This window comes from Aptenodytes patagonicus, chromosome 2, assembly GCF_965638725.1.
Source record: "Aptenodytes patagonicus chromosome 2, bAptPat1.pri.cur, whole genome shotgun sequence".
Lineage (NCBI taxonomy): Eukaryota > Metazoa > Chordata > Aves > Sphenisciformes > Spheniscidae > Aptenodytes > Aptenodytes patagonicus.
This window is the reverse complement of record NC_134950.1, coordinates 145,334,911-145,361,508: the sequence shown is the minus strand read 5'-3', so window position 1 is coordinate 145,361,508 and position 26,598 is coordinate 145,334,911. Positions and strand designations below refer to the sequence as shown.

The 26,598-nt window shown below is 37.3% G+C and overlaps 1 protein-coding gene across 2 annotated transcripts in view; it reads left to right on the top strand.

Moving 5' to 3' along the window:
* Positions 1–26,598, top strand: part of VPS50 (VPS50 subunit of EARP/GARPII complex) — a 96,304-nt gene that overhangs the window by 6,217 nt on the left and 63,489 nt on the right. For both annotated transcript variants that reach the window (XM_076331508.1, XM_076331509.1), the window contains exons 3-12: positions 5,322–5,444; positions 6,061–6,132; positions 10,248–10,301; positions 13,662–13,732; positions 14,164–14,281; positions 14,368–14,403; positions 16,942–17,024; positions 20,527–20,569; positions 23,182–23,280; positions 25,810–25,950. In XM_076331508.1, the coding sequence (XP_076187623.1) occupies positions 5,322–5,444; positions 6,061–6,132; positions 10,248–10,301; positions 13,662–13,732; positions 14,164–14,281; positions 14,368–14,403; positions 16,942–17,024; positions 20,527–20,569; positions 23,182–23,280; positions 25,810–25,950 (840 nt within the window). The remainder of the gene's footprint in view (positions 1–5,321; positions 5,445–6,060; positions 6,133–10,247; positions 10,302–13,661; positions 13,733–14,163; positions 14,282–14,367; positions 14,404–16,941; positions 17,025–20,526; positions 20,570–23,181; positions 23,281–25,809; positions 25,951–26,598) is intronic.

Sequence of the window (26,598 nt, the reverse complement as noted above, 5' to 3'; positions counted from 1 at the left end):
ACAGTAGCTGAGTGCTTTTCAGTGTGCATTAAGTGGTGGTGTGACTAATATCTGTTCTACGGATCAGGCTTTGTTGTTCTCTCCACCAGGAGGATTGTTTTCACAGTGTAATGTTTGTTTTGGTAGAGTGAGGGCTTTTTAATAAGTACTCTGTATACATACTGAAGAAGGAAAGATCAAAAGAGGGTTCTGGGCATTTCACGTGAAAGATAAGGGAATACCACAAACTTCCCTGTGGGATTGCCTTCCCTAGCTGTGGATTAGCTGGGGGGAAAAAAAAGTAAAAAAAAAGTTTTGAGGTGAGTTTGTAGATATAGTTATACATACATTATGAGACATATATAATATATAAATGTATCTTTTTATATAGATAAAAGATTGTGTGTGTATTTATATAAAAAAATATTTTTATACATTACTTATTTCAAGGTGGTAGGATGTTGCAATGTACCTGCTGATTGAATCTGTTGAGCAAGGCCCTCATCCTGGTATTTAGGATTAGCTTTTAACATAGGTGCTATCCAAGTTCAGAATGGAGGGATATAAATTGACAGCGTGTTCATTGGTGTGTTTTTGGCTCATGACAAAGAGAGGGAGGCTGTGTCCAAATGAATACAGCGCAGACTTGGCCCCTGGCACTCTCTGTGTAGAGGTGCATAGGCTATTGCTGACCTTCAGCTTCTAATCAGATTAGAAACTTTTTAGATTTTTTTTTTCTCTGAGTAGTATCAGTTAACTTTTTTCAATGTCTTTGCTTCCCAAGTCTTTCAGTTGATAGTGACTGGAATGCAGAAGGTGTTTGCTTCAACTCTCTACTAGTAATGCTTCATTCAACAGAGCAATATTGGTTTTGGTGTTACAGGCAGTGTAGAATACAAGGAGAGTGGGAGTGTGACGCACTGGGAAGTAGCTGGGTAAGTCACCTAAAACTTGCTGGACTGCATTTCAGATGAGTCTGCAATGAAATGACTCTTCTGAAATATATTTCAAGGAATTGCCACAGGCTCCTAGACCTATAAACTTCTATTTCCATAGAACAGGAAGGCAAAATGATGTGAGAAGAGTGTGGACACAAACACTGTGGTTTTTTTAGCAGTAGTTTCTTCAAATATGTAAAGCTGTCAGACAGATAGGATTTTTCTTTTTCTTTTTTTTTTTTTCTTTTTCTTTTTTCTTTCTCCCCCCAGAAACTGCCTTTCACTGATCTATTTAGGTGGCATTATGAAAGAGAGACCTGCTGCTTAGGGCTGCACTAATTGTAACCTGAAAGGAAGCATGTTTGATAGGATAAATTGTCTTTCCATGAAAGTATGATCTGAAGAACTGGCAAAAAAAATTTGCACATTTGGCACTACAAGTGACGCAAGTTTTATGTAGGAAGGTGAAGTCTCTTGCTGAACAAAACTTTGGAAAAATGAGTAGCCCATGAAACAGCATCTTAGATGGCTGTGTTGGCCCATTATTGCTTGGAGAGTTCCTACTGCTGAACGTGTGTATTAACCTGGGCAGGTGGATTGAAATGAATACTATGGGGTCCACCTTGGCAATGTGTTGCTCTTCCTGATCTCCTAATTGATTCAGTTTAGCAATGGCATAGTTCTCTGCATGATTATCATCATATGATTCCCTCCATCCCAATTTTAATAGGTTTTTCTATTCAGAATAGCACTTGGAATTGCTGAATTTACATAAAATTTACATAAAATTTACTGACAAGTGTGTTTTAATGTTGACTTTTTTTTTCAAAGGCAGATATTTAAGTGGCAATAGAAAAATTTTAAGGTGGAAAAGTGCCTTGAGGGATTTAATAGAGCTTCTGTCTCAACCTCTGCAAAGTGTGTGAGTACTAGCTCCACAGTGCTAAATCCGGCCTTCCCTGAGGGCCCTGAAACTGTGGGCTTCATATGTATATAGTAAAATTTTTTTGTATCTTTAATTGAAGGGATGAGGAAAATCGAATATCAGCAAATAAATCTTAGCCAAGGACGTTTGGTTCCTTCAGTGGTGAGTGAATAGATTGGCCTTGAGCATGTTAGTTATTTGAAACTAGTGGAGCATAGTGCACTGGAAGCTGCAGTTCATCATGGCATAAAGTCTGGTGGCAGCTGGCGTAATTTATATGGGATAGGTTTATCCTGGAGAGTTGTTCTTACTAGACTGCTTTTCTAGAAAGAATGAACAAGATAAAGAAAGACCCTTTCCATTTAATAAATATTTTTCTAGGTAGTGTTTTGGCAAGAAACACTGAGATGAATGATCTTTCTGAGGCAGGGTAAAATGGTTTCTTAGTAATCTTCCTAGCCACATCAACATCAGCTTTATTTTTGTGCTGTGGTCTTCTACAAAGACAAAAAGGTAATTGATTAGGTTTCATTGAAATGCTAATATAAAAAACAACCCTCCCAATTTATTATTATGTGGTTCTAAATCTAGAATATGTGCCAACGATGGCTTTCTTAATATATCTTCAGGTTCAGGGGATGTCAATCACCATTGACCTATGGCATTGACATATCATTTCACCAATATGACAAGGTATCAGTAGGTCTAGAAATTCAAATGATCCAAAAGATTTCTTCTTGGGTTTAGTTTTTCTTCTTTTTTCTTTTAACAAACAACCGTGCAGGAACTTGTAGCCAAATATCGGATGATAAATTAGATGATTCCATTTGCAATGGTTCAGTGGACAAATTAAGCTGACCCTGTTGCCTGTCTTGGATAATGTTTGATTTTAGTTTCATATAGCTAAAACTCAATGTACTGTAAGATGTTAAGCTAATTTATAGAGGGATGTACAGCATAAAGCTGCCATTTGTTAGGGAGTCCAGAGGGAAATAAATTTTGTTTGTTTTAAAGGACAGGAATACATATGGTTAGATAATAGATTCATTGATTTATAAATTAAATTATTGCAAGAACAGTATGCCATTGAATCTGAATGTGTCCGTCCTGTGCCAATCCATGCACCCTCATGTGATGGAAACTTCAAAACCATAGATTAAAATATTGAAACAGACTCTAAAGGGACTATTTTTCAAGAACCTTTTTATTCTCATCCCTTGTAACCTGCCCTCCTCTCCTCTCTTTCTCATGCTCTTAGTAAAGCTGAAATGTGAGGTGGAAATGTGTCACCGGGGGGTGAATTGTGTGGCTGGAGCTGAAGGGACAGGTCTGCCTGCATGGACTCCTGCCTCTCTTCTGTGCCGGTGTGGTGCCGCAGGCTCTTCCCTGCCAGCTCCCTGCAAACTTGTCAGGCTGGTACCATCTGCAGTCAGTGCCACGTAGCTAACACAGCCTTTGCCTTTGTCTGAGCAAGGTGCTGTTGCGGCTTGTGGCGTTGTGGACGTGTGCTCGTGCTCAAAACCCGTTTGTAAGAGTTTGTCTAAAGAATAGCATAATTTTGCTTTGTTATTGTTATTTATTGTTGTTACATTGCTATTTATGTGTATTATTTCCTTATTTCTCTCACGTCTGTTGGTACGCTCCCTTCGTCCATGCCTTCCCATGCACAGCCTCCTGCTGGGTGCGTGGGGTTGGGAGGTAGGTTGCTGCGTTCACCCCGTGGTGCGAGGCAGGTTTCTCCATCTCGCTGCACGTCAGCCGGCCGCCGGCGGGAAGCGCTGGCGGCAGTGACTGAATCCGGCGTTTTGAGACGGTCCGTCTGTGGAGATCTGAGGCCCTTGGGGCCCCACGGGAGAGGAAGAAGGTGGCTCCTCGATGGCTTTTCTTCGGGTTACCCTCTGCCCCATCTCGGCTCGAAGCCGCCTTCCAGCTGCGGCTTCGCCCGCGCTCCAGCGGGTGGCGCCTGAGCACCGCGCGGCGGCAGCGGGCCGGGGGCCGGGGGTCGGGGGCCGGGGCCGGGGGGCAGACCGTCCCGGCCGCCTTCTCCTTCGGCCTCGATTGTGCTCGCTCGTGTCACCGAGGGGTTCCTGCCGCTCGGGGACACGAAATCCAGTTGAAATCCGGTTTTCTCTGTTTCGGAGCCATTGCTTTCGCCCCCCCCCCCCCCTTTTTTTTTCTTTTTCCTGCCAGAAGTATTTTAGAGGAGCAGCGGCACGTTCTGATGCTCTTCCAAACTGTTCACTCGTCACCCCTTGGCTGCTTCTAATTGCGTAGAGAAACAGCACCTTGCTTTGTATTTAAAATGTCGCTTTGCCTCATAACGTGTACACATTGACCTCATTTCAATTGATGTACAAAATGAGCAAGTTAGTGCTTGTTTCGTCAATTAATCTAAAATCTGATGCCTCTAGCCAGTGAAATAAGCCCTTGAGCTCTCGGTGATGAAAATACCGGCACCATGTACCACTGTAACAACTCGGCATTGTTGGGAGGCTTGGGGTCTTTACGGGACACTTCAGTCCACTGGATCGCTTCACCAGGGTTAAATTCCAATATCGAACAATTTGATCTGTTTTATCTTGATTTTTGGTGAAAGAATATCCTGGCACTTCTCCCTTTTGGTCTCTGATAAAGGATTTTCATCCCTTCAGTGGGAACAGCCTCTAGGAGAGGGCTATTATTAGTTGAAATGTCCAGTAGAGGAGGGGAAGAGGAGGCTGAGGGGAGGAGGAGGCTCAGGCTCAGTCCTCGGTTTGTTGCGACCAGCGGAAGCAGCCGGGTTGTTGAGAAGACCTTCCAGGGGAGATCGTGACAGCAAGGAGGGGGATGCTTACCTCTTGAGTATTAGCTTTTGGAAAGCTGACAGCACATGTCTGCTTAGATCACCCTGCTAGTCGGAGGGAAATCTGAAATCTCTTAATTTTGTGCAAAGGCGGCAGATCTGTTCTGGTTTTGCCTGTAAAAAATTCAAGTGTTTAATGGCATGACTTTAATAAAAGTGAATTCTGGGGGCTGAATTGAAAAGTTATACGTTTGTAGTAACACTGTCTACCTTACGTTTACAAAGATGGTTCTTCTGGTTTAAAAAAAATCAGGTTTTATTTGTTATGTTTTTGTGGGTTTTTTTTGCTTCTGGAGAAATAGCCTGCCAATTTACTTTTAGTTTATTATGAAAATTTCTAAACTTCAGGAGGAAAAAACTGTGGACTCACCATGCATTTGTGCCATAAATGTATTGATGAAGAAGTGTTTAAGTGATCTGCAACATTGAAATCTGCACTGTGTTCTTTGAAAAGTTTTAAATATCTTGCTGTTTGTAATGGGAAGAACAAGCTGCAGTGTACTGATCTTTCTGTTCTTTGCCATTGCTTATTGTACTAATGTTGTAAATGGCTTTTGGAAAATACTTGTTTTGGTAAAACATTGTTCTTGTTAGGATGTGATATTACATCATGGAAATCCTTTTTTGTTTTGTGAAGGAGGAGCTCAGAGAACTACGTGAAGAACCAACTGATCCTCAAGCTCAGCAAGAAATAATTAACAGCATTGAAGAGGTTTATTTTTCCAATGATTCCTTTGATATTGTGAAGTATGAGTTAGAGGTAAGTTGTCTTCTTAAAAGAAAAGACAGTAATATAACAAAAAATGAGGGTCAAAAGTATGCTTGTTTCAATGAGCTATTTTTCATTTTGTTTCTTATATCTTGTATTAAAGCAAAACTGTACCCTCCTGCCTCATCTTGAGGTTGTGTGGAGCTTCTAGCATATAGTATTGGTATGGAGTCTCTTTTTTTAATGTAGTAGAATTAATATCAGTTGTGCTAACAGGCACTTCATAACTTAAACTATTGTGAAAAAGCCAAAATAGTTGGAGGGGAAAAAAAAAATCCTTTCTATATTTTGGGTATTTTTTTAGCAAACTGACTGAGACATAATAATTTCAATGGTTAGGGGTGTTGTGTGTATACATACATGGCTTAAAATAAGGTGACTTTGAGGTAATGATGATATTATATGATGTAATTATGACAACACATTGTTTATCTTAACACTGATTTATTGCAGTATCCATCATTTGAAATAATGGATTAATTCTGCAAATTAGATTGCAGAAGCGATAAGAATGTTTCTTTAACGGAATTGATTGGTTAGTTAATACTACATACGTATTTAACGTCCTTTAATTTCTCACTGAATTTAATTTATTGTTTACATGCAGAGGCTTCCTCCAGTACTTAGTCTTCAAGAACTGGAAGAGTACACAGACAAATTAAAACAACAGCAAGCTGCTGTAAGTAAAGTTGTTTCCTCTGTACCCTCAGGCAATTTGTTGTATTGTCTATAAAGTATAGCCAGAAGTGTAGCTGAAAGTTTTGATTTCTTAAACACATTAGATATTAAGCATTTTTTCTTTTAATATTATGTTGTGTGCTTTTATAGTGGAAAATCATATCAGTGAATCATATGAATGAAAATCAATAATCATATGAAATCATGGAAGTAAATCTTGGTGATGTATTGTAACAAGGAGCAAATATGCTAACTATTTCTTTAGAAACTTGATTTTCTGAATGTTCAGCTTTTCCTATGTATTGCAAGAAAATTAATGTTCAACACAGTGCTGAATAGTGCGGTAGTATCTCTTTTTTTGAGGGATTTCTGGCAATGTAAAGCATTAAATGTTTTAAAAACTCTTTCCTTAGAGTTGCTATTTTCTCTTATTTTTCATTTGCCAATTTGTTAATCGTCCACAAGGGTTTCTAGTGAATACTGGTACAGAGTTATTACGTAATAAAACGAATGAAATGTAACAATGAGTAATAACTATAATTTACGGGGGGAAATTGGAGTTGCAGCTTCTGAAAGGTACTTGTTACATTTCAGGCTTTTTTATCTTCTATTCATACATTAATTATTGATTCCTTGCTCTTTTAAAGATGAATAATAAGTTACAGGAGACGAATGTATTAACTGTGGCATTTGGAGAGTATCTGCAAGTAAAATAACAGTAATAATCCTAATTCATGTCTTTAAATGAATGAAATGTACAGAAGGAGAATATTGGATTGTTAATAATACATAGAGAACAAGTTCCTTCTGCCTAAGATTGCTTTTCCCTGAATAAACCTATGAAATTTTGTAAAGTATTAGTGAGAAGTTGAGCAAATGAATATTCCATGTTTCTCACTAAGAGGTATGAGGAAAGAGGTTGAAAGTGGGTGGTAGTTTTTGGTTTTGTGTTGGTTTTTTGTTTTTTAAAGTTTAAGAGGACATCTGGTGGTGACCTAGTTTTGCAAGGAAATACACTCAAGGCTGAGAGACAACTTCATTGAGATACGCTGGATAATCCTAAGACCTGTTATCAATGTCTTAGCCATTCTGCCTGCACGATAGGAACCGGCTGCAGCGAGGGGAGTAGTTTCAGTGCACAGCTGCTGCTGAAACATGTGAACTGGAAAGTGCATGCAGCTAATGAATAATAGGGGTGAGAACTGAGCACGAGGTTTCCAGGAAATATGGCCCAGATGTGTCTTTCTTTTTGAAAAAAAAACCCCCAAACAAAAACTATCAAAGCCAAAACCTTTGACAAGAAACACGTGTCCAATTCATCCCTGACCATCCACCCCAGTCAGGATTGGGCCTTTCTTGTGTCTTCTGTAATCTAGTTTAAATGTGATTCTGCTACAGGAAGGAATTGTTGCTTGGGTTTGTTTTCCTCCCTGGGCATGTGCCAAGTTGCTAAAATTTCTTGTATGCTGTTTATTATGTCCCTGTGTCATATTTCCAGGTGGAGCATGAGAGACTGTTGCATGTTTTCTTCTCCTGTCTCAATTATTGCCCATTTATCTTGTGACATGTCAGTTAGGTTACTGTCTGTCTTAAAGGACATTAGTGTCCTTCATGGAAGACAGTACTGCAGAATGTTGTACGTTGTTGGTTCAGTCCTAAAAATATTTTAATGCTGATTGTGAATAGATTATTAGATAGAGGACTCAAGAAGTCTGTTGACAGATCACACAATACCTCTGCTTTTGAAAAAGAATAAATACTGCCTTTTTCACTTCAGTGCCTGTATCTATAGCTGACATAGGAATTTACAATAGTGGTTTAGAGATAATTCCAACTTCTAAATTTCTGTAACACAAAGCACTCAAACGAGTGTGAATTACAGGTAAAAGAGCTCTGATCTTCCACTTCTCACTGACTGTTACCATCTGCTTTTGCACAGCTGATCTTGGTCATGCCTTTGTTTTCTGGGTCACTATAGACTCTGTATTTTCTGTAGTTTTCCCATTACAGTTTTCCATTCCATTGGATGGATTCCAACTCACTCAAGATTTCTTTAATATGTGTATCGTGACAGCTTTAATTTGTCTAATCATCTTGGTACAGACAATTTGAGTTAGGAGACTTTTTAGTTGTATGTCTGTTTGGCTTCATTTTAATTAGTAGACTGATATCCTCAGCTGTATCTTTTTTTTCTTCAGGAGATGAAATATTTTTTTCTGATGTGATTAGGAAAGAGAAAATTGTTTTGGAGAAAATTATTTGGTCCCCTCAAAGAACATTGCATGCATTGATAGCTGCAGCCACATTCATTGCTAACCATTGCAATTCTGGATTCCAAAAGTTAAGAATTAAAAAGTAAATCAACACAATTGTGTGGAAGATGCCAAAAGTGGTGGGACAATTTGGAAATGAATGGAAGTAACCTTTCCAACCTATCTAACCAACCAACCTATCCCTATAATGGGATAATATCGCTCATCCAAAAGAAGGGAAAGAGAATAGCGTGGAAGCTCAGAAAAGTAGTATCACTAAGTTCAGGGGAAGAAAGAAAAAAAAATATGGCTGTGGCAGATGCTTGACAGTGTTGAGGTTGTTATTAGTCAAGGGTAACTGAGAACTTGTGAAACAAAAAAAAGCAGTGTAAAAACTGAAAATGAAATGCATCTTTTATTCATGTGTTGCTGCTTGATGAATCCCATTAACAGTGAAAATCAAACAGTTATATCTGTACTAGGGGAATGCATGACTAGCAGGTATATCCCTGTCCTAAAGTTTTTACAGGTACAGGGCTAGCGGGAAGAACAGGTTGGAAAAGGGAGGTGAAAATTTCACAGCATATAGACTGTGCAGTGAACAAAACTTCTTTAGAGCCCCAAGGTCATGTAGGCTTGTGTAGCTTTTGGCCTGCTAATGTCCTTTCCTGCCCCCACCCTGCTCTGGAGTTACTCTCTCGCTGTCCTGCAGAAGAAAGCTTTATTATGTATTGAACAACTAAGAGGTTTTAAAATCGTCTTGTGATTTCTGGCCATTTTTTAATATGAAGGAGGAAAGTATAGCTAGATATATGCCCTTTGTCCAGATTGCCAGCTGATGGTATTGGAGTACTTTGAAGACCATTTGTGTGCAGGTGCTCTTCCAGAGGATGGGAACTGACCTGGTGGAGCCACTGTAAGTTTGTTACAGGAATGCTGACTGAAGGTCCCAACTTCGTGCTATGTTTGACTAAGCAGTCAAATATATAAAAACATCCTCATCTCTCTTTCCCAGTAGTGCATTGTGAGCTGGCTGACTGTCATAGCTGGTTTTATTTTATCTTCATTTCTGGGAGGTTTTTTCCCCAAGAAGAGTATAGAGCAATACCAATAATTTCTTTGTCATGATTCAAACTGTTTCTTCTTAAATATTTGTAGTCCCTGCTGAAAAACAAACCAAACCAAAACATACTATTCTCAAGTTTGTGTCTATATGACTGTTAGTGTTGGATTTTTTTTTTTTTAAGCTTCTGTGTTTGCGCACAAAAGGCTGATCAAGGTAGCAATGTCCATTTTTAAATTCAGTACAGACAGCAGCTCTCAGTAGCATTCCACTTACTGTTAGTTCAGAACAATGGAGAAAATTTTAAAATACGCATGTTCTGTGTGCTAAAGGGTATAATGTGCACAGAGTGAATATTCATTTTGACATGGATTTTATTTAATACAATATCAGTCTGAAAGGTAGGTGTCCTTACGGCTTTCTTAGATCTCTGTGGTAGATGGTTAACTTAGATTTGTACTCTAGCAGTAGCATAAGCAGAATGCAAACACTTGCAGTGTCCCATACTATTTCTATTTTCTATTCTAGTGTGTTCTTTAACAAGCAGAGAGGCAAGGGATAAATTTAAAAATGCCCACTAATTCCTAGATGGAACTGTAAACATTTTTCTTATCTTGCTCCTAAGGAAAGCTGATTGTCATTTTTAGGATTTTTTACCTTGTTGTGGCGTATTTATTAATAAATTTGAAAACTACAGAACTCAATGATACAGAATCACAAACTTGTTGTAGGACTTTAGTATAGGGATGGCCTACTTAATTGAGATTGCTATGTATCACATTTAATACTCTTCTTTTTAAGGTATCTAAGAAAGTTGCAGACTTGATTCTTGAAAAACAGCCTGCATATGTTCAGGTAAGACAACTAACAGTCACTTTTTAATAGTAAACCACTCCTTATTGTGCTGTTATAATGCTGCACTTGTTTCATTGGGGACTAAATCTAGTAATTTGTTAGTAGAGATGCTAGTGCCTGGTTGGAACTAGCTGTCTATGTATGATAAACCTGTATGTGTAGAGGGAAAAGAACCAAGGGCGTATTGAGCCAGAGGCCCTTAGGATGATAGAGGCTTCGGCATATGACCATTTTAAGAAGGCTTTCTGAAAACATGAGTTCACAGGCTTGACTAATACCTGTAATGGACTTGAACAGGAGCTTCTTTAGTGCCTGTGTTTAGGAGTGGTTTCAGATCTTTGTCCGTAAGAGAAAACAGCAATGACTTTTCTTAAGAGCACTTAACCAGAAACCTGCCACTAATCTCAGGCAGTCGTGAGAATAAAGCATCTCTGAGAGCAAAACAAAGCAAAACTGCTTTAGCTGCTTGCAGTAGAATATTGGCACGGCTTCTCTCCTTGCTCCCAAAACATAGTTGGAACAGCTGTCATAATGATTCTCTGAAGAGAAGGTGGTTTTTTTTCCACCCATTTATTTTTAATGATGCCCCTATACATTTGGTCAGGTCTGCCTGATTTTATCTGATCTTTCCAGGAAACAACAGTGACAATTCTGCAAAGTGAAAACTTGGGATTTTTGTCAAAGTAGTCTGAGAATTATCCTGCGATGGATAATTCTGTGTGTGTGCAGCTCCTTGCGTAAGCATTGTCATACCAGTGATTATGGCAATTCTCATTTTGGTCAAGAAGCTGGAGAGAGTGTGGGAGGGCAATGATGGCTGCATTTAGTGGCAGAGGTCTCTCCTTTTTTTTTTTTCCCCTCCTCCTCCTCTCCTTTCTCCTCTCACCTCCTTCCTTGTTAACCTTCTTCCTATTACCTCCCTCCCTTCCTTGCCTCCTGCTTCTCAGCTGATACAGTGTTGCTGCAGGCTTATACCCCCTGGGTGTTAACCCACGGAAGATGTCATGGAGCTGGAGCTATTTTCCTCTTTCATCCAGAGAGCACAACTTCCTCTTCTGCTCATTAGCACTCATGGCCCACACATCCAGCCTGAGTGACCTTGCGAGTGTCCCATCTGCTCTGGCATTTTGCTGGGTAGAAGGAGGAGTGCTGCTGTGTAAAGAAAAATGGGGGGGGTGAGCATTGCTTGCATCATCTCCTGCAATAGCTGGTGGAAGAAAAAAGCTTTAAGGGTGATATTATTTCAGTTTTAGTTAAAGGAATCAGGTGGGAGGCTATTGCATAAGGAAGCTGGGTAAATGCTACAGTGGTCAAGTCTTCATAAGATGGTGTAGAGGGGGGCAGAAAGGGTAATTGTATGGTATCAAATCCTTCTGGTATAGTTTCGCTGTTGTGCGTGTTCGGAATTGATGTTGTTGAGTGAGTGCTGCTTTTTCTGAATCCAGCAGCTTCACTTTGAAAACCCCCTCTCAGTGCACAATAGTACTGTGGAGAATGGGCTTATTGCATTTTGCTGTGTAATGTTAATATTCTTATCCAGCAGCATCTTAGTGAGATGCACGTGTTTTATACCAAGAAGTTCTTTCAGATATTCCAAAGGGACAGTTAAAAATCTACTGTGCCAGTAAGAATCTTTTAAAAGCATTTCTCAAATGCATATTTGCCTGATTAAGTCAATAATCCTTCAGTGTTACACATGGGCACAGGCTTGCACAGAGTTATTCTTGTCAGTAGACTTTCTTATCAGAGATTTCTGGTGGGCATCGTAGGACTCACTTTCCCACTGGCTTATGAAATGAACCACCCTGATGTGCTGTGGGTACTCCGTAATGGCAGCTCCAGTTCAGTGTCCAATTACAGTAACAGGTCATTAGAAGAAGCAAAAATGCAGTTGACTGTTTGTCTCCTGGACACATTGTTTCCACTGTGCAAAGGAAAGTGTGGGGAAGTCACGGTTTGCACCCCATTCCTAGTATGAAGTACTGGTCTAACAGGCACTGCTATGGGCTGAGAGGCATGGCACAGACATAAGGCAAGGGATTTGTAGTTTTCCCTTCTCCTTAGAAGGAAAGGCATGCTTTAGGAACAAGCGATGGGTGGAGGACTGTCTTTGAGAAGAGAAAAAATGTATTCAGCCCTAAATGCTGGATGGAAGACTCCCTCTCTGGGGACCATTAGGCTGCGCTTTCTTCCCATGCCTCTCCATCCAGTCACGTTCAAAGGAGAGATTTTACAAAATCTTTGCAAGAGGCAAGACTGGAATGGAGTTGCTCCTTATTGTATGCGTTTCCTCATGAAAAAGGGAACAATGGCCTTTTGAATAGCTCTGACATTTGCAAAGTATGTTTTTAGTGAGAAGTAGGTACTGAGGAAAGTAATCTTTGAATTTGGTTTCTTAAGATATTATGCATATCAGCAACTAAGCTGTCATTTTTCCAAAAGCAACGTTGGAAGCAACAGTCTATAAAGGAGGAACTGTTTTTGGTTCAGATGCAGCTCAGTGATTTGTCAGAATTACTTGTATCTTTGGAGACTGACCAGGAGCTGATCTTAAACTGAACTAAACTTTTGTTTTTGCTTGTCATATCTTTAGAATTAGATTGGTTTTCAAAGTGAAAGTCTCCCTTCTCCCCATGGAAAGCACTTGATACGTTTTGAAATGATGAGTAGTATTTAAAAAAAAAATATTTTTTTTTCTTTAGCGTGGGGAGAGCGTTCACTTTTCTGCAGTGCTGTTCCTAACAAAAGAAATCCTAATAGGTATATATATATATTTTTAAAGGAGTTGAGATTATACTAGGCACTTCACTAAGTCAAAATCAAGCTAAATTCAGGTCACCTGTGCTGGAGAGTTTTCAGCTGAAATTCAATAGGATACCATTAATGTTCATTATGAAGTGACATCTATTAAATTGCTAGAACAGAAGTGCTTCTAAACAAGAAAATGCTGTGTGAAACATGATTTTTTTTGTTTTGTTTTGTTTTGCTGCTCTCTGGTATATTAATGCAAATTAAACCCTGTGCTTCTGTCCCTGAAGCTTTGATCATTCTGCTGTGGTGCATTAATGGCATAGAGATTCTTAGGCTAAATGTACGATATATATAAATGTAGAGGGTCCTACTGCAGTGCAAATGGATTTCAAGTATCTTTCTTCAAAAGAGAATTGTATGTTAAAAAATAGTTTATATTAATGTTACATTCCAGTGCTTAGCATATATAAAATGAAACTAATAATATATAAAGTAACTCTACAGAGTCATTATAACATCTCAAGAGAAACCTACTAATCACTAGTCTTCACTGGTGTGAAGTATACAACTTTAACTTGTATATTTATTTAACCTGTTGTCTCTCTGTAGGAACTTGAACGTGTTACATCATTGCAGACTGGCCTTCAGTTAGCAGCTGTTATTTGCACAAATGGAAGAAGGTATCTTGCTTAAATAATGGCAGAGATTGAAAGGGGGAAAAAGTATTTGAGAAGAAAGTTGTAAACCCAGGAAGTTTGCTTGCTGATGATATTTCCTATTTATGTGCTGAATGGAATTAGCAATAGTAGTTAAAGATACTGAAACAAATACCAGCTGATTTCTCTCTTGCAGCTCTCACTTTTTCAATTGGGAATTCTCTTTAACAGGAACCTTTTGAGATACACCATTGATTCACAGACAAGTTCTGCAGAAGGGAAAACATATCTTCTTAGTAGTCTGTTGGTATCGTGTCAATTTCTGGGTTTCCCTAACAATGCTGATAATCTTATTTTCTAGCATGTATTTTGATGGATGTGTTAGAATTTATTAGAAATAAGTTTGGGTTTTTTTACACATCGTTGAAGATTATGTTCATTTTTAACTTTTGCAGACACCTGAATATAGCAAAGGAAGGCTTCACACAAACTAGTTTGGGGCTTCTTGCAAATCAAAGGAAACGACAGTTGCTTATTGGACTGCTAAAGTCTCTGAGAACAATAAAAACATTGGTATGTACAGTTGTTTTTGTTCAATGGCAAAATATTATTCTTCATTTCTGTGTAGTTATCACTGTTTTTTTTAATTTTATTTTTAGCAAAGAACTGATGTGCGTTTGAGTGAGATGTTGGAGGTAAGTCCCTGCCAGACTGTTATAATTTGAAGCTATTCTAAGTCTACTTTTGTCAGTCATCTTAATTTTGTCCCTTCTTTCCTTCCTCTTGCAAACAGGCTATGGGCGTGTGCGTGTGGTGAAATTATATTTTTATTCTTTTTTTTAAATGTTGTGAGAAATACTTCATGTCAAATTAGATAGCCCCTGTGCTGGTGGGGAAATGTTTTCTGTCAAATACTCAATCCTGCCTTTAGATCTGAGCACTGAGGCTTGGTTAGTTCAGTGAGAGTGCTGTGGAGTCTTCACTCCCCTCCATACCCCCAACTTATACTTCTTTTCTGGCCTTAGCTTGATATTTGGAAGAAAAAAGAAGGTGAGATTTAGCTGATTGTTGATATGCTGGGTCTGGATAAAGTACTTCTACTGGTATATTACCATACAAATTTATATATGAGCTCCCTACTTAGTATTTTATTTGTAAGTGTAGTAGCTTCTCTCCTTATTCATTGGGTTAGCCTTTTAATAGTCAGTTGTAGAAAACATTGCAGCATGCAGGCCATGACACTGAAAATTCTACTGATACAGTATATATACTGCCTAAAAATGCAGTAGATACTGCACAGAGCAAAAATAAGATCTTGTCTTAAGGTGATTAAATTGTATGAAAGGCAGCTTCAGGATTTTATTGACAACTATATTTTAATCATGTAGTGTAACAATTTTGACTTGCTAATTTGCCAAATATTTACAGCTAATACTGGATGGAACGTCATTATGATAATCCCTAGTTACTAAATTTGGAAATTGAGTCTTAATAATTGTAACTCTTAAGATTCTTTGAGTTTAATTTCATCTTGGGTAATACACCTTGTCTCAGCACACTTTCTTAATCTTTGCAAGCAAGAATGCATTAATTTACAGGCTGCATAAACATTGCCTTCTGCTCAGTAAGCCCTGTACAATGATTAGCTTTTCATTTCTGTGCTGTATTTTGTTGCACAGGAAATCAGCTCTTCACTGTATACTGGTAGGAGTTGTCTTGAGACAGAGGTGTGGGTGTTGCATCCACACACAGACCCTAATGTCTGATTATCACAATTTGCCAGTGATTTTTAAACGTTAAGGGCTGGAACTGCCCTTTCTGGCTAAGTGCAGTTTTAGAGCTGTGCTCAGTGTCTGCTCCCAATAAGGTATCCCAGATATTGGCCAATTTACTGTCTTTACTCCAAGAAGAAGTTAGTAGCTTGGAACATCCGTGAGAGCTATTAGTAGCCATTCACAGAGGAACATTTAGATAGGGTTCCCAATTAAAAAAAAGATCAGACACGAAGCTATAATAACTTAGAGGGGTGAGCTGCATCTGGAATATATTAGTAATATATGTTATGCAAGCAGGCTTTCTGATTTGAGCTCTGTTAGACTTAATGGAGCAAGTACCAGGTTTCCAATGGAGAAAGATGCAAAGAGCTGTGAATGCAGCAATCATTTTAGACCAATGCACTGTTCTGTTTTCATCTAATGGATAACGTGTGTGGAGTTTTTTTGAGTTTTTAGCTAAACTTGATCTGCATTAGAATGCTGCTATTAAAACCAATTTCATTTCAGAAGCTCCTTTATGATAATTGCCAAATATAAATTGCCCTTGCATTTTTACTCTTCAGTCAATGACTTTGAAATTCCAGTAACAGCTTTGCATTTGAGCTCTCTGAAGCATGTAATATAATGGATGTCATTAGGACAAAAAAGGGAAGCTCTTAGCTATCAAAGAGGGTTTTCCTTCTTCCAAGAGCCTTTCTGGCCTCATATCTAATAGAACACAAAAATAGTAGTTATACCCAAGGTACTGCCCATGTTCTGTTGGCAAGATCCTGGAGTTTTACATTTTTGTGTGTATTTTTTAGTTTTGGTTTTGTCCTGGCATCTTTATGATGATAATTGATCTGTTTACCTATTGGATATTCTTCTTATAAATTAGGACAATATTTCCATATTCTTTTTTCTGAAGTATGTTTTTTTTGTCCTGGGCCTTTGTGTGAGCCAGATGTCTTTAAATTCATTTCTAATCAGCTGTAGAATGTGTCACATTAAATAGTGTTTATTTGGGCATAATGTTGGAGTGTCTCCCTTGTCTCTTTTTAGGTTTTGTAAACTATGGCAGCAGCCTGCCAGTGCCTGAACTTCTTTCCTTGCTCATGAATAGATCATACTGTATTAACAAAGGTTTGAAAGTTAACTGGGAAAATGTTAGTTGGTTTGTAATAAAAACTTTCTGTTATGTTTTGTATGAATGCATAAGTAAACAAAACAGCAAGTCATTTGCATAATAGTTTTACATAGTGTTTTCAGATGTTGCTAACGTTGTCTGTTTCTAATTCTAAACTGCTTGCACGTTAAGTTCTGCAATAGACCCTCTCTCATTTCCTTTAACTTTACTGTATAATGTAAGAGGCAAAATATTTTGTTCTTAATGTTTATACATAAGTGTGCAAGCAAAAATGGGTGTTGCAGTGTTTGCTTCAAAAGCCAAATTAGCTTTCCATTGTGTTTTATCCTAAGGAAGAGGACTATCCAGGAGCTATTCAGCTGTGCTTGGAATGCCAGAAAGCTGCCAGCACTTTCAAACACTACAGTTGTATAAGGTAAGGTGACATTGTGCAGATTTCAGCTTCTGTATGATTTACTTGTAAATGGTATAAAACAGTGATCGTTAATTCTCATTCTCTACAGCAGCTTTGACTGACATTTACTTTTCTAAGCAGAAAATTAAAATTGAGGCATTTATAAAAGCATAAGCATCCTCAGTAGTTTCCCCCCCTCCCTGTACCACTGCTAACCAGTCTTCACAATCATAACACTATATAGTCTATGTTTGGACTATGTCATTGTTTTGTAACTGTTGTAGTATGTTGGCAGGTAAAGTTTCAACTAAGACTGAATTATAACTGTGCTACAAACTGCAGCCTAGAGATACCTGACCTAATTTTTTAATAAGCAAGTTTATATTCTGGAATTAATTTACCTACAGCAAGATGGCTTTGGAGGGTAACTTACTCTGATTCTTGGCAATGAAATTAGCAAGTGCAGAGCTTCATGCTGTCATGGAGAAATTGCTTTCAGAACCAGAACTAATTCAAATATCTGCAGTTTCTAGCTTACGAAGACTTGATGTTTCCATTGCTTTTTAGAAAGAAAAGAAAAAAAAAGAATTGGGTAAACATTAAGTTCAAAGTCATAATAGATGTGACAATAAACGAGTAAAATGACATGAAATTTGATGTTTCATCCTCTAAGATCCTCATTACATTAATTAGATTTTCTTTTTGTGTTATTTTTAATTAGAATTTTAGATTTTTGGGTAAAATTCTGACATTGTTTGATCTCCTGTCAGAATGCTCTCTGACTTAGAAGGACCAAAATCTATGAAAACACATGCTTTGCCTCCCTCTGTCCTCTAAATGTATGCTTTGTTGCAACTTCAGAGTAATTACCCATAATCCTCGATTTCAGTTTAGGATCTGCTTTTTGAGGTATAGTTGTTTCAGGATCTGAAGATGCACCGAAGAAGTGTATGAAGTTAGAAATTGTACCTGGAGATAAGTCCCTCTCTACTCTGAAGTCAGATTTCAAAACTTCTTTTTGCTTTCTTTTTAGTTCGATAAAACTTGTGTGTGGATATAAATTGACTGTACAGCCAACATTTGCATACATATATTAAAATTTTGAATCCCTTCCTTATATAGTAGTGAATGAAAACTATTCTTTATTTATTTGAATGAGGAAAAATGACTGCGATTTCCCCCAGTCCTTGACAATTCAATTGTTGAGAGGGGAGATGACTCCTGAACAACTTTTGCTCTGCTTAACTCTACCTTCTGTAGAGAGATGGGTCTTGCAGTCTTCCATACCTGTGTCTCGTTTATACTGTTCAGTAAGCTCTCCTTAGTATTTATTGCTCTTTCAGATGCTCTGTGGCTCCAAACATTAATCTGATTTATTCTGCATATCTCCTGCATTTTTTTCTTTTGGAGAAATTAACAACATTTATCCAGCTTGAAAAGGCAGCTTGTTTTCTTAGAATCTTACAGTGCTCATCTGGAAAACCTTGTTCTTTTGAGATTTAGGTTAAATTACACAGTTTCTTTGAATTAAATTCTGTTTTGTGTAAATAATATGGAAGTTTCTGTTTAATGTTGAATCACTTCAAGCTTTTATTGCAGCTTCAAAGTTTATCTCCACTAGACTATGTCTAGTATAGCAAAATTTGGAACTTAAACTAACAGTTCATGTTTTTGCCATTTGGAATATTTAACTGCAAAAGTCATGCTATTTTAAATCTGATAGCATACTGACAAGATACATGGCAAAGAGCTGTGAGGATTTACTTCATTGTTGCACTCAAAAGGATATCCTTGCATCCAAGAAGACAGTTTCTTGAAAGAAAGGATGATGACAGTAAAAATCAGCACTGCTACTTTATTCTGAGAGAGTTTTTTGAGCTTGTTTTTGTTTGCATTGTGAGAGCAGAAGGACTTTTTAGCTGTAAATCCCAGCCCCAGTGCATATGTTTCAGTCTCTCTGCAGTTTTACTTTCAGAAGTCTGAGAGAATATGTATTGTATGGAATAATGTCTCACTAGCAGGGGATTGGGCTAAATGAATAAGTGATCTTTTGCATTTCTCTTTAGGACTGCAGTAAAAAACAGCTAGTCAAGAAAACAGACATGAGCTAGCATCTGTAACATGTGCTTATATGAGGCATCACCTCTGTACCTTACCATGAGATTTTCACAGTATCCCTTTGATTGTCCGCTGTGTACGTGACAAGAATCAGCGCCTGCCTTTATACAATCATTCTTCATATTTTTCTTGCTAGATGGTGGTAGGAATTGGGTGTAGCTCTTAAACAGCAGGGGATTTAAACCTTTCTATGAAGCATATAATTTTTTTATTTTGGTGTATACATAATCTGAAGAGGCAAGCACTTCAGCTTCCCTGCTAAGACTGCTTTGGTTTTAAGAGTGGCTGCTCATCCTCCTTTGAAATAATGGGCTGGATGTCTGTTATTTTTGTTCTCCATTGTCTTCTTCCTAGGGAATGCTTGCATTATGTGATTAATTTTTGTTTAAAAATATAAATCAAAGTATTTTGCCTTCTGCTTGTTGATCAGTTCTGATGTGAGTAGACTCCCTTGAAAAACCTGTAGGAAAATGTAGTGTCAGATAATAGGATGACTCTGTCTATTGCATTTGGGTCGAAATGTTACTTCTGTTACATTGCAGCAACGTGCCTCCTAAAAATGCGCTAATTTAGGTTTGTATGGGTGGGGATGCAAAAAAAAAGACTTCTAATATGTTTTTTATGAATGAAATGAATGCTTTGAATTAAATTCTCAATTATGGTAAATGGGCTTTCATCATAATCATGTAGCCATTATGTCCGAGCACTACCTTTATAATTCTGGCTTAGAAAATACATACAGATTTAGCTAGACACAGCATTTCTACATTTTCACTTCAATACTTGATCAAAGTTACTTTTTTAATGAAATTTTGTGATCACACCTTCTTTTCCTAAATTAGTCAGCATAAATGTAGGCTGTACTCTTCCAAACACCTCCATATATCATAGCTTGGTTGAATAAATAAACTATGAACGTGTGTATTTAAAATTGGTGCTTGAGCCCTCACTTGAATGGGAGGACAGCACTGTCAGAGGAGTGATGCATTGCATCATTTTTTTGCTAATGTCAGCAGCTTCTATGTTTTAGACCAGTTAATTTCAACATGTAAACCAACTATATGTTTATACACAGGGGGTGATGGTCTATGCTGTACCTAGTTCTAAAGATGGAAAGAAGGAGTGATTCTGTGCACAGAACAAGGATCTTGCTCTTGTTGCATTGTGAACCTAGGATAATGTGCTGCTGCAACAGATATTTTAATCTGAAGTGTTAGGAATACTGCAAATGGCTGCAGTAAGTGCCTTTCAGTAGTAACTGAAAGTAACAGCAGGTTAATGATTTATGATAAATTACTATATTGTGGCTCGGTAGCAGGCTAATGTGTTGTTTGGAAACAAACGGTGTGAAATGTTAATATGATCAGTAGTTTGATTTTAAACATTTTTTTTCTTTCATTAATAGTGAGTTGAATTCAAAACTGCAAGACACCTTGGAACAAATAGAGGTGAGAATTAATATATTGTATACGTTAGTGTTTAACCTCTAGGTACTAGAGCTTTCTAATGCAATGTTATTAGCAATTGCAGAACGTGCACATTTCTTTCAAATACCGTCTTTGGAATGCTATAGTCATTGCTATTTATGTAGCCTTTTGTGCTGCAGTCGACTCAAATGCTCTGTAATATGTTATCAAATTTATGAGGCAGCTCACCACTTATGCCCACTGCAAGTGGTAAAGCAGTCAAATAAAATAGGCACGTAACATTTGAAGTACTGGAGCAAAGATATGCTCCCTGTATAGTGAAGATGCACGATGGTTTTCAGTCCATGAACTGCTGTGAATTCTTTAGACTACTCCTAAATAATTGTGAAAAGAAAATTAGCAGCATTGGTATTACAGTATTAATATACAAAATTAGCAGGTTTGTATAAGCTCCACAAGAGATCTCAGTTTCACTGGGAATTTTAGAGGTCAGCAAACTGGAAACAGCTGGATAGGGTCAGTACTAAGCCATAGGAATTTAGACTTGAATAGCTGGGAAAGATGCGACTAAGACAGAAGGTTAGTTTAAGTTGGTAGATAGTATTGCAAAAGCAAATGAATATCAAATGGTAAGTGTCTTGCTGGAAGTTGGTGGCAAAAAAAAAATCATGAACGATAGGAATTCTTTTAACTCCGTTACTAGGTAATTTTGAGCTGGAACTTGGCAAGCTTTTTCTAAGTCTAGTAATGTAGATATATATAATGTATATGTAGTGCATGTAATGCCTACACATGTAAGCGTAGCAGGAAACTGCATTCATTGTCCCAGCAGCTCTCTACACCTCTGGTCATGTGCTCTTTAGAAAGTCAGATTAGCGCATGTATTATCATACCTCATTATTTAATTCCCTGTACAGTCAGAACTTTGTTAAATTTCCTTCATTTATGCCTTTGTACTTTTGCTTTCTTGCAAAGCTTTTCTTTGTTCTTTTACACTTTCACTGATATATGCTCTATTCAGAGCATGGCTGGTTCAAAAAAAGCTAATGAAATGACTGTTTTCTTCTCACTCTCACAGAGGCCAGTCATTAACCTCGTCTTTTTTTTTTTTTTTCCTTCTTGTAATTTAAGTTTTAACATTGACCATACTTTTATACTATGTTACAAATAAAATGCAAGGTGGCTTTAGTGGAAGGAACCATTGAAAAACGTAGCTGAAAATATTAATGTGCTCTCTGCTTAAGAGCTCTGTTCATGGGCTGTTTGATATCCCTGTTTCTCTCTTCGCACAGCTGTTCTGCATGAAATAAGAGAAGGAAAAAAGTTTTTTTAAATCAGTATATGGCTGAAATTCAAATTGCTGAGTAACCCTTTAAGAAGTTCTGAATCTTGAGGTTACTTGTCTGTTTACCATTTTGCTTAGGAAAAAATGCAGTATTTGATTGTATTCTAGTCTCCTTGTTTGTGCTTAAAGAAAATACTGATCTGCTTAAAAAAACCCAACAAAATAAAACACCCCCCCCCAAACCCAACAGCAACAAAAAAACCCCACCAAATCTCTAGGATTAAAATCCATAAATATTTTGTGGATAATGAAGTAATTCATAAAAATTTTCCAGTGGAGTAAGTACATAGGGACTAAACAACCATCTCCTGTGGTTTCTATTTGCAAGAGCAAGACTACGTTGCAAGATCCTTAAATAGTAAGAATTGAAATGGCATTAGTGACTAGCAAGGAGAAAAAATATCTGCTAGCTGTGTATGTTATCATATGTTATTGATTCCTGTTTTCTTTTCTTGCATTGTTGATTGAAAATAACTAGAGTTAGGCTGTGTATCTCTGAATATATTACAGCATCTAAGTGAGAATTACATTATTAAGCTACATGGTCAAATTCTTGGAAGCCTTATTAGTTAGTCATTAAGTATATGATCCTATTTTAGTTTTTTTTTTTCATTCAGTGCACATAATAGATGAACTTCATTTATTGCAAAGCTGTTCAGTATGCTCAGACACAGCTTTGATGGCAGAACTAGTAATTGTGTGTGTGTGTGTGCATGTGCTCTCTTTTCTTCTCCTATGGTACTGATCATTCTGCTGGTATAGTACTCCATAAAAGACTTATTTCACAATGAACTTTTAAGTCAGATAGTATTAATTCCATTTAATAGATGGCTGTCAGAGGGTTAAGAAGTCAATAATTGAATTACTTGAGCTGAAACACTTGTGGAGCATTTTCATTTTTTTCCCCAGATCTAGGTTTTTCTTAGGAGTGGGAGTAGACCAAGCTGGAACTCCCAGCTCTCCCATATTGTGGTGCTAGACCTTCTCAAAGTAAACGTCACTTTGAATTTGACTTCAGTGAAATAGTGTACTTTTTACTGTGCTTCTTCTTCGAAATGGTGGAACTGTTTGGCTGACAGAAGTTTCAGACTGAAGTACTTCAGGCTGCAAGAAGTAACATTTGAGCACCTCAAAATAGTCCAGTGATGTACAGTCTTGGCTATTGTACAAGCATAATTATTAGATTGTTTAAATAAGCATCTTTTTTGCACTTGCTATTGTTTAAGTAATGTATTACTTGGCCTGTTTTTATTAAGTGTTTAACACATTTTTTCCTTCATTTATATAGGAACAATTGGATGTAGCGCTCTCCAAAATATGCAAGAACTTTGATATCAGTCATTATACAAAGGTTCAGCAGGCTTACAGGCTGCTTGGAAAAACACAGGTTAGTACTCATCTCCTGAGTAAGTGACAAAGAACAGTGGTATATCAGGGTGAAGCTTTGAGTACTCTGATGGAAATTTATTTTACTAATGCTGATGAATCTTGCTGAGTATACAAAGACTTCTATAATACTCAGATAATTTAACAGTAACTGTTAAAGGTAAACTGTGTATTGCTGTAACATGTAGCTTTTTGGACATGGTATAACTAACTTCAGCTCTATTTATAATGCTATTTGCATTATTAATTGTATTTGGGTATGTGAGTACTATTTTTCATAGCTAGGTCCCTGTTACTGAGTTGTGCACAACCTGTACCTTGTATGCGTGCGTTCCTATTTTATATTGTACGAATGTGACAGGAATGAAGATATGAGGAGATATTTTTTTGGCAACAAAATATGACACAAGGCATGTCAAACCTATACTGTGGACATGTCCTAAAAGTTGTATCTCTGTGTGCCTAGGACCTTTTATATGTAAATAGGAGTAGGTCTAAACTCTCCAGTAGGATGTAGTTCTCTTCTGTTGGTGCACTGTCTTGAGGCTTAGGATGGTTTCTTTGGGAAGGCAGTGAACCCGTTTCCTTCTGAAGCAGATACGATGTGTGGGAGCCAGTACCAAGCTCCTGTGAAGTAAACGGGGATAAGGAGAGGAGAAAGTGCTGAAGGCATCTTTCGCCAGTGATCGGTGTTCATAACATAGTGAAGCTAAACATGGTGGTGCCAGTGCAGCAATGCTGTTTTGCTTAGAGAAGAGATTCCTCCAGAAAGCTTTAGTTGCTAAAGATCACGTCAAAGTGCCTGTCCCCTGATGAAGACAGGACAAGAACCCCATTCGTTCTTTATTATGCTTGGGGTTTTTTTTAATGTTGTTTCCCAGTATTCAGAAGTGTGGCTGACATTAGAATGCCTTTTTCGGGTTTGTTTTTAAATTTTTGTTTGTTTTTTGTTTCTTTCTAATTAGAACTTTCTAGCAAAGTAGGGTTGTTCTTCCGTGGCTTGACTGTGATAACAATGTAGCTCTGCAATAGGATAGAAAGGGATTTCTCTTCCCATACTTTGACAATGTGCAAAATTATTGGAGTGCCTAAAGACTGCAACTTGAAATCAGGGGAGAAGATTAATAAGACTTTTCCTTTGTTAGTGCACTGTATGCAATTTCTTTATTTACTGAAGAAAAGTAGATATAGTGCATTCACTGCTCCGAAGCCTAGTGCATGTGTTGAGAAAGGCAGACTTTTTGTTGCAGAGGAATGAAGTTTCTGAACAAAACAAAAGTGTTACTTGTTACTGCATGGTTTTGCCTGCTCTGTTCTCATGACAGTGACTTGTTTTTGACATTCTTTTTATTACTATTAAAGTATGTATTTTGAACTTGTCCTGAAAAGAATTTAGTTGCATCATTATTGAATTATCTCCCATTTTGACCCCTCCTCATTAAACAAAATGAGAAGAACCTTCAGTGTCTTCAGTACTTCTCATGTTTTCATTTGTCATTCTGTTTTCTTTGACTAATTCAAGTTAGGACTAGCTGCAGAAGATCGGTTATTTGCGATAGGATTGAAGCAGAATTGCTTGTTCATTTCTTATGGGGGTAATTGAGTTCTCGGCTCTTGTCAGTAGCTAAGAATGTCAAATAGGAAGTAGCAAAACTGACCATTTTCAAATCTGCAGAATCTGATAACTTCATCCTGGCATATCAATTTTTTTTTTAATCTATTATATATACCAATTATTAGCATATCTTGAAACTGAGAAAATTCAGTGTGTGAAATGGACTAATGTTATGGACAGGTTAGTAACAAAGGATCAGGGAAACAGCCTGACCTGAAACTCGGGCATGATTATGGCAAAACTTATATGTTATATAGTCATCAGTGTTTAGTACATGTACTGATATTTTTTTTTCTGGAAAAAGTAAGTTTTGTTAAACAAATGTAATATTTTGCTTTTATTGCAAAGAGGGTTTTTGTAAGAAATTTATGGATGTGGTGTGCATGCCTTTCTGTAACACCTAATTTTACTTTATATTCAAGGAGGAACTCAGTTTGGCAAGTGGATGGATTGAAGACTTTGTAATTGTGGTTTTAGTTTTAGTAATTGCAAAGGAAATATTTTTATTTTAGTTGGAAGTGTTTCCAGTGGAGAAAAAAAGCACTGATCTCAACTCATTTCTTTTTGAAACATTCATCAGTGATTGGGAGGGTAAATGAATGAATGAGTAAATTCTACAATTAAATATATTATATACACGTAAAATTAATATTTACTAGTGATAATGTAAAAAACCTGATGAATTATAGAGGGAGGATGGCAGGGGAAACTGATTTTACTGGTAATATGTGAACTCTTTTACGTTGCCATATTATAATATTGCCAAGTCCTATGTTACGTGTTTTTGAAACAAAGATTGGAGGCCATGCTTACAATCTCCTGTGTTCAGTACTGAAAAAGACTTACATTACAAGACTATAGCATATGACGAGTTGAATTTTACTATTTGATTTTATGTTATTCCTTTTCTTTCAGACAGCAATGGACCAGTTACATATGCACTTCACTCAAGCCATTCACAACACTGTGTTTCAAGTAGTCCTTGGATATGTGGAGCTGTGTGCAGGAAACACAGACACCAAGTTTCAGAAGTTACAGTACAAAGACCTCTGTACAGTATGTAATTCTTGCATATATGTATATTTTTTTTAATCTGAATTTTACCACTGTTGTAAGTGTACCTTATGTAAGTAGGGACTCAGTTATTAAAATAACCCTACAGCTATTATAGTTTCTTAATACAACTCAGGCTAATTGAGAGATTGGTTATTCACAACTTAATGCTGATTTTGATTGCACTAAATCTTAGCACTTTGGAGTTAGTGTGCACAACATCTAGCTAAATGTAAAGAAGTAAATCATAGGATACAAACAGGAGATCAAGATTTCAAAACTCACATGTCTTCAATGTAATATGCTAGTTACTAGAATCACTATTAGCTTTGAACTTTATTTCAGTGCGTTTTGGCTGTATGCACAGTTTCTGTAATACTGCATTTCAGTAAGGATTCTTGTAAAGATATTAACTTAATTGGAGTCTTCCCATTACTCCTAATATTGCACCAGATTCATTACACTTTTGCTATCAAGGTAAGGAACAGCTATAATATTGAGATGCAAAAGCCTGATGATAGGCAGATCATGGACTGGGCATAACCCTGTATTTTCCTCTAGTATAGATTTTAGATGCAGTTTCCTGCATGTGTATATTTTGTTCGTTGTTTTTAAAATGCTATTAGAATGAATTACTGTATTTCGAGTACT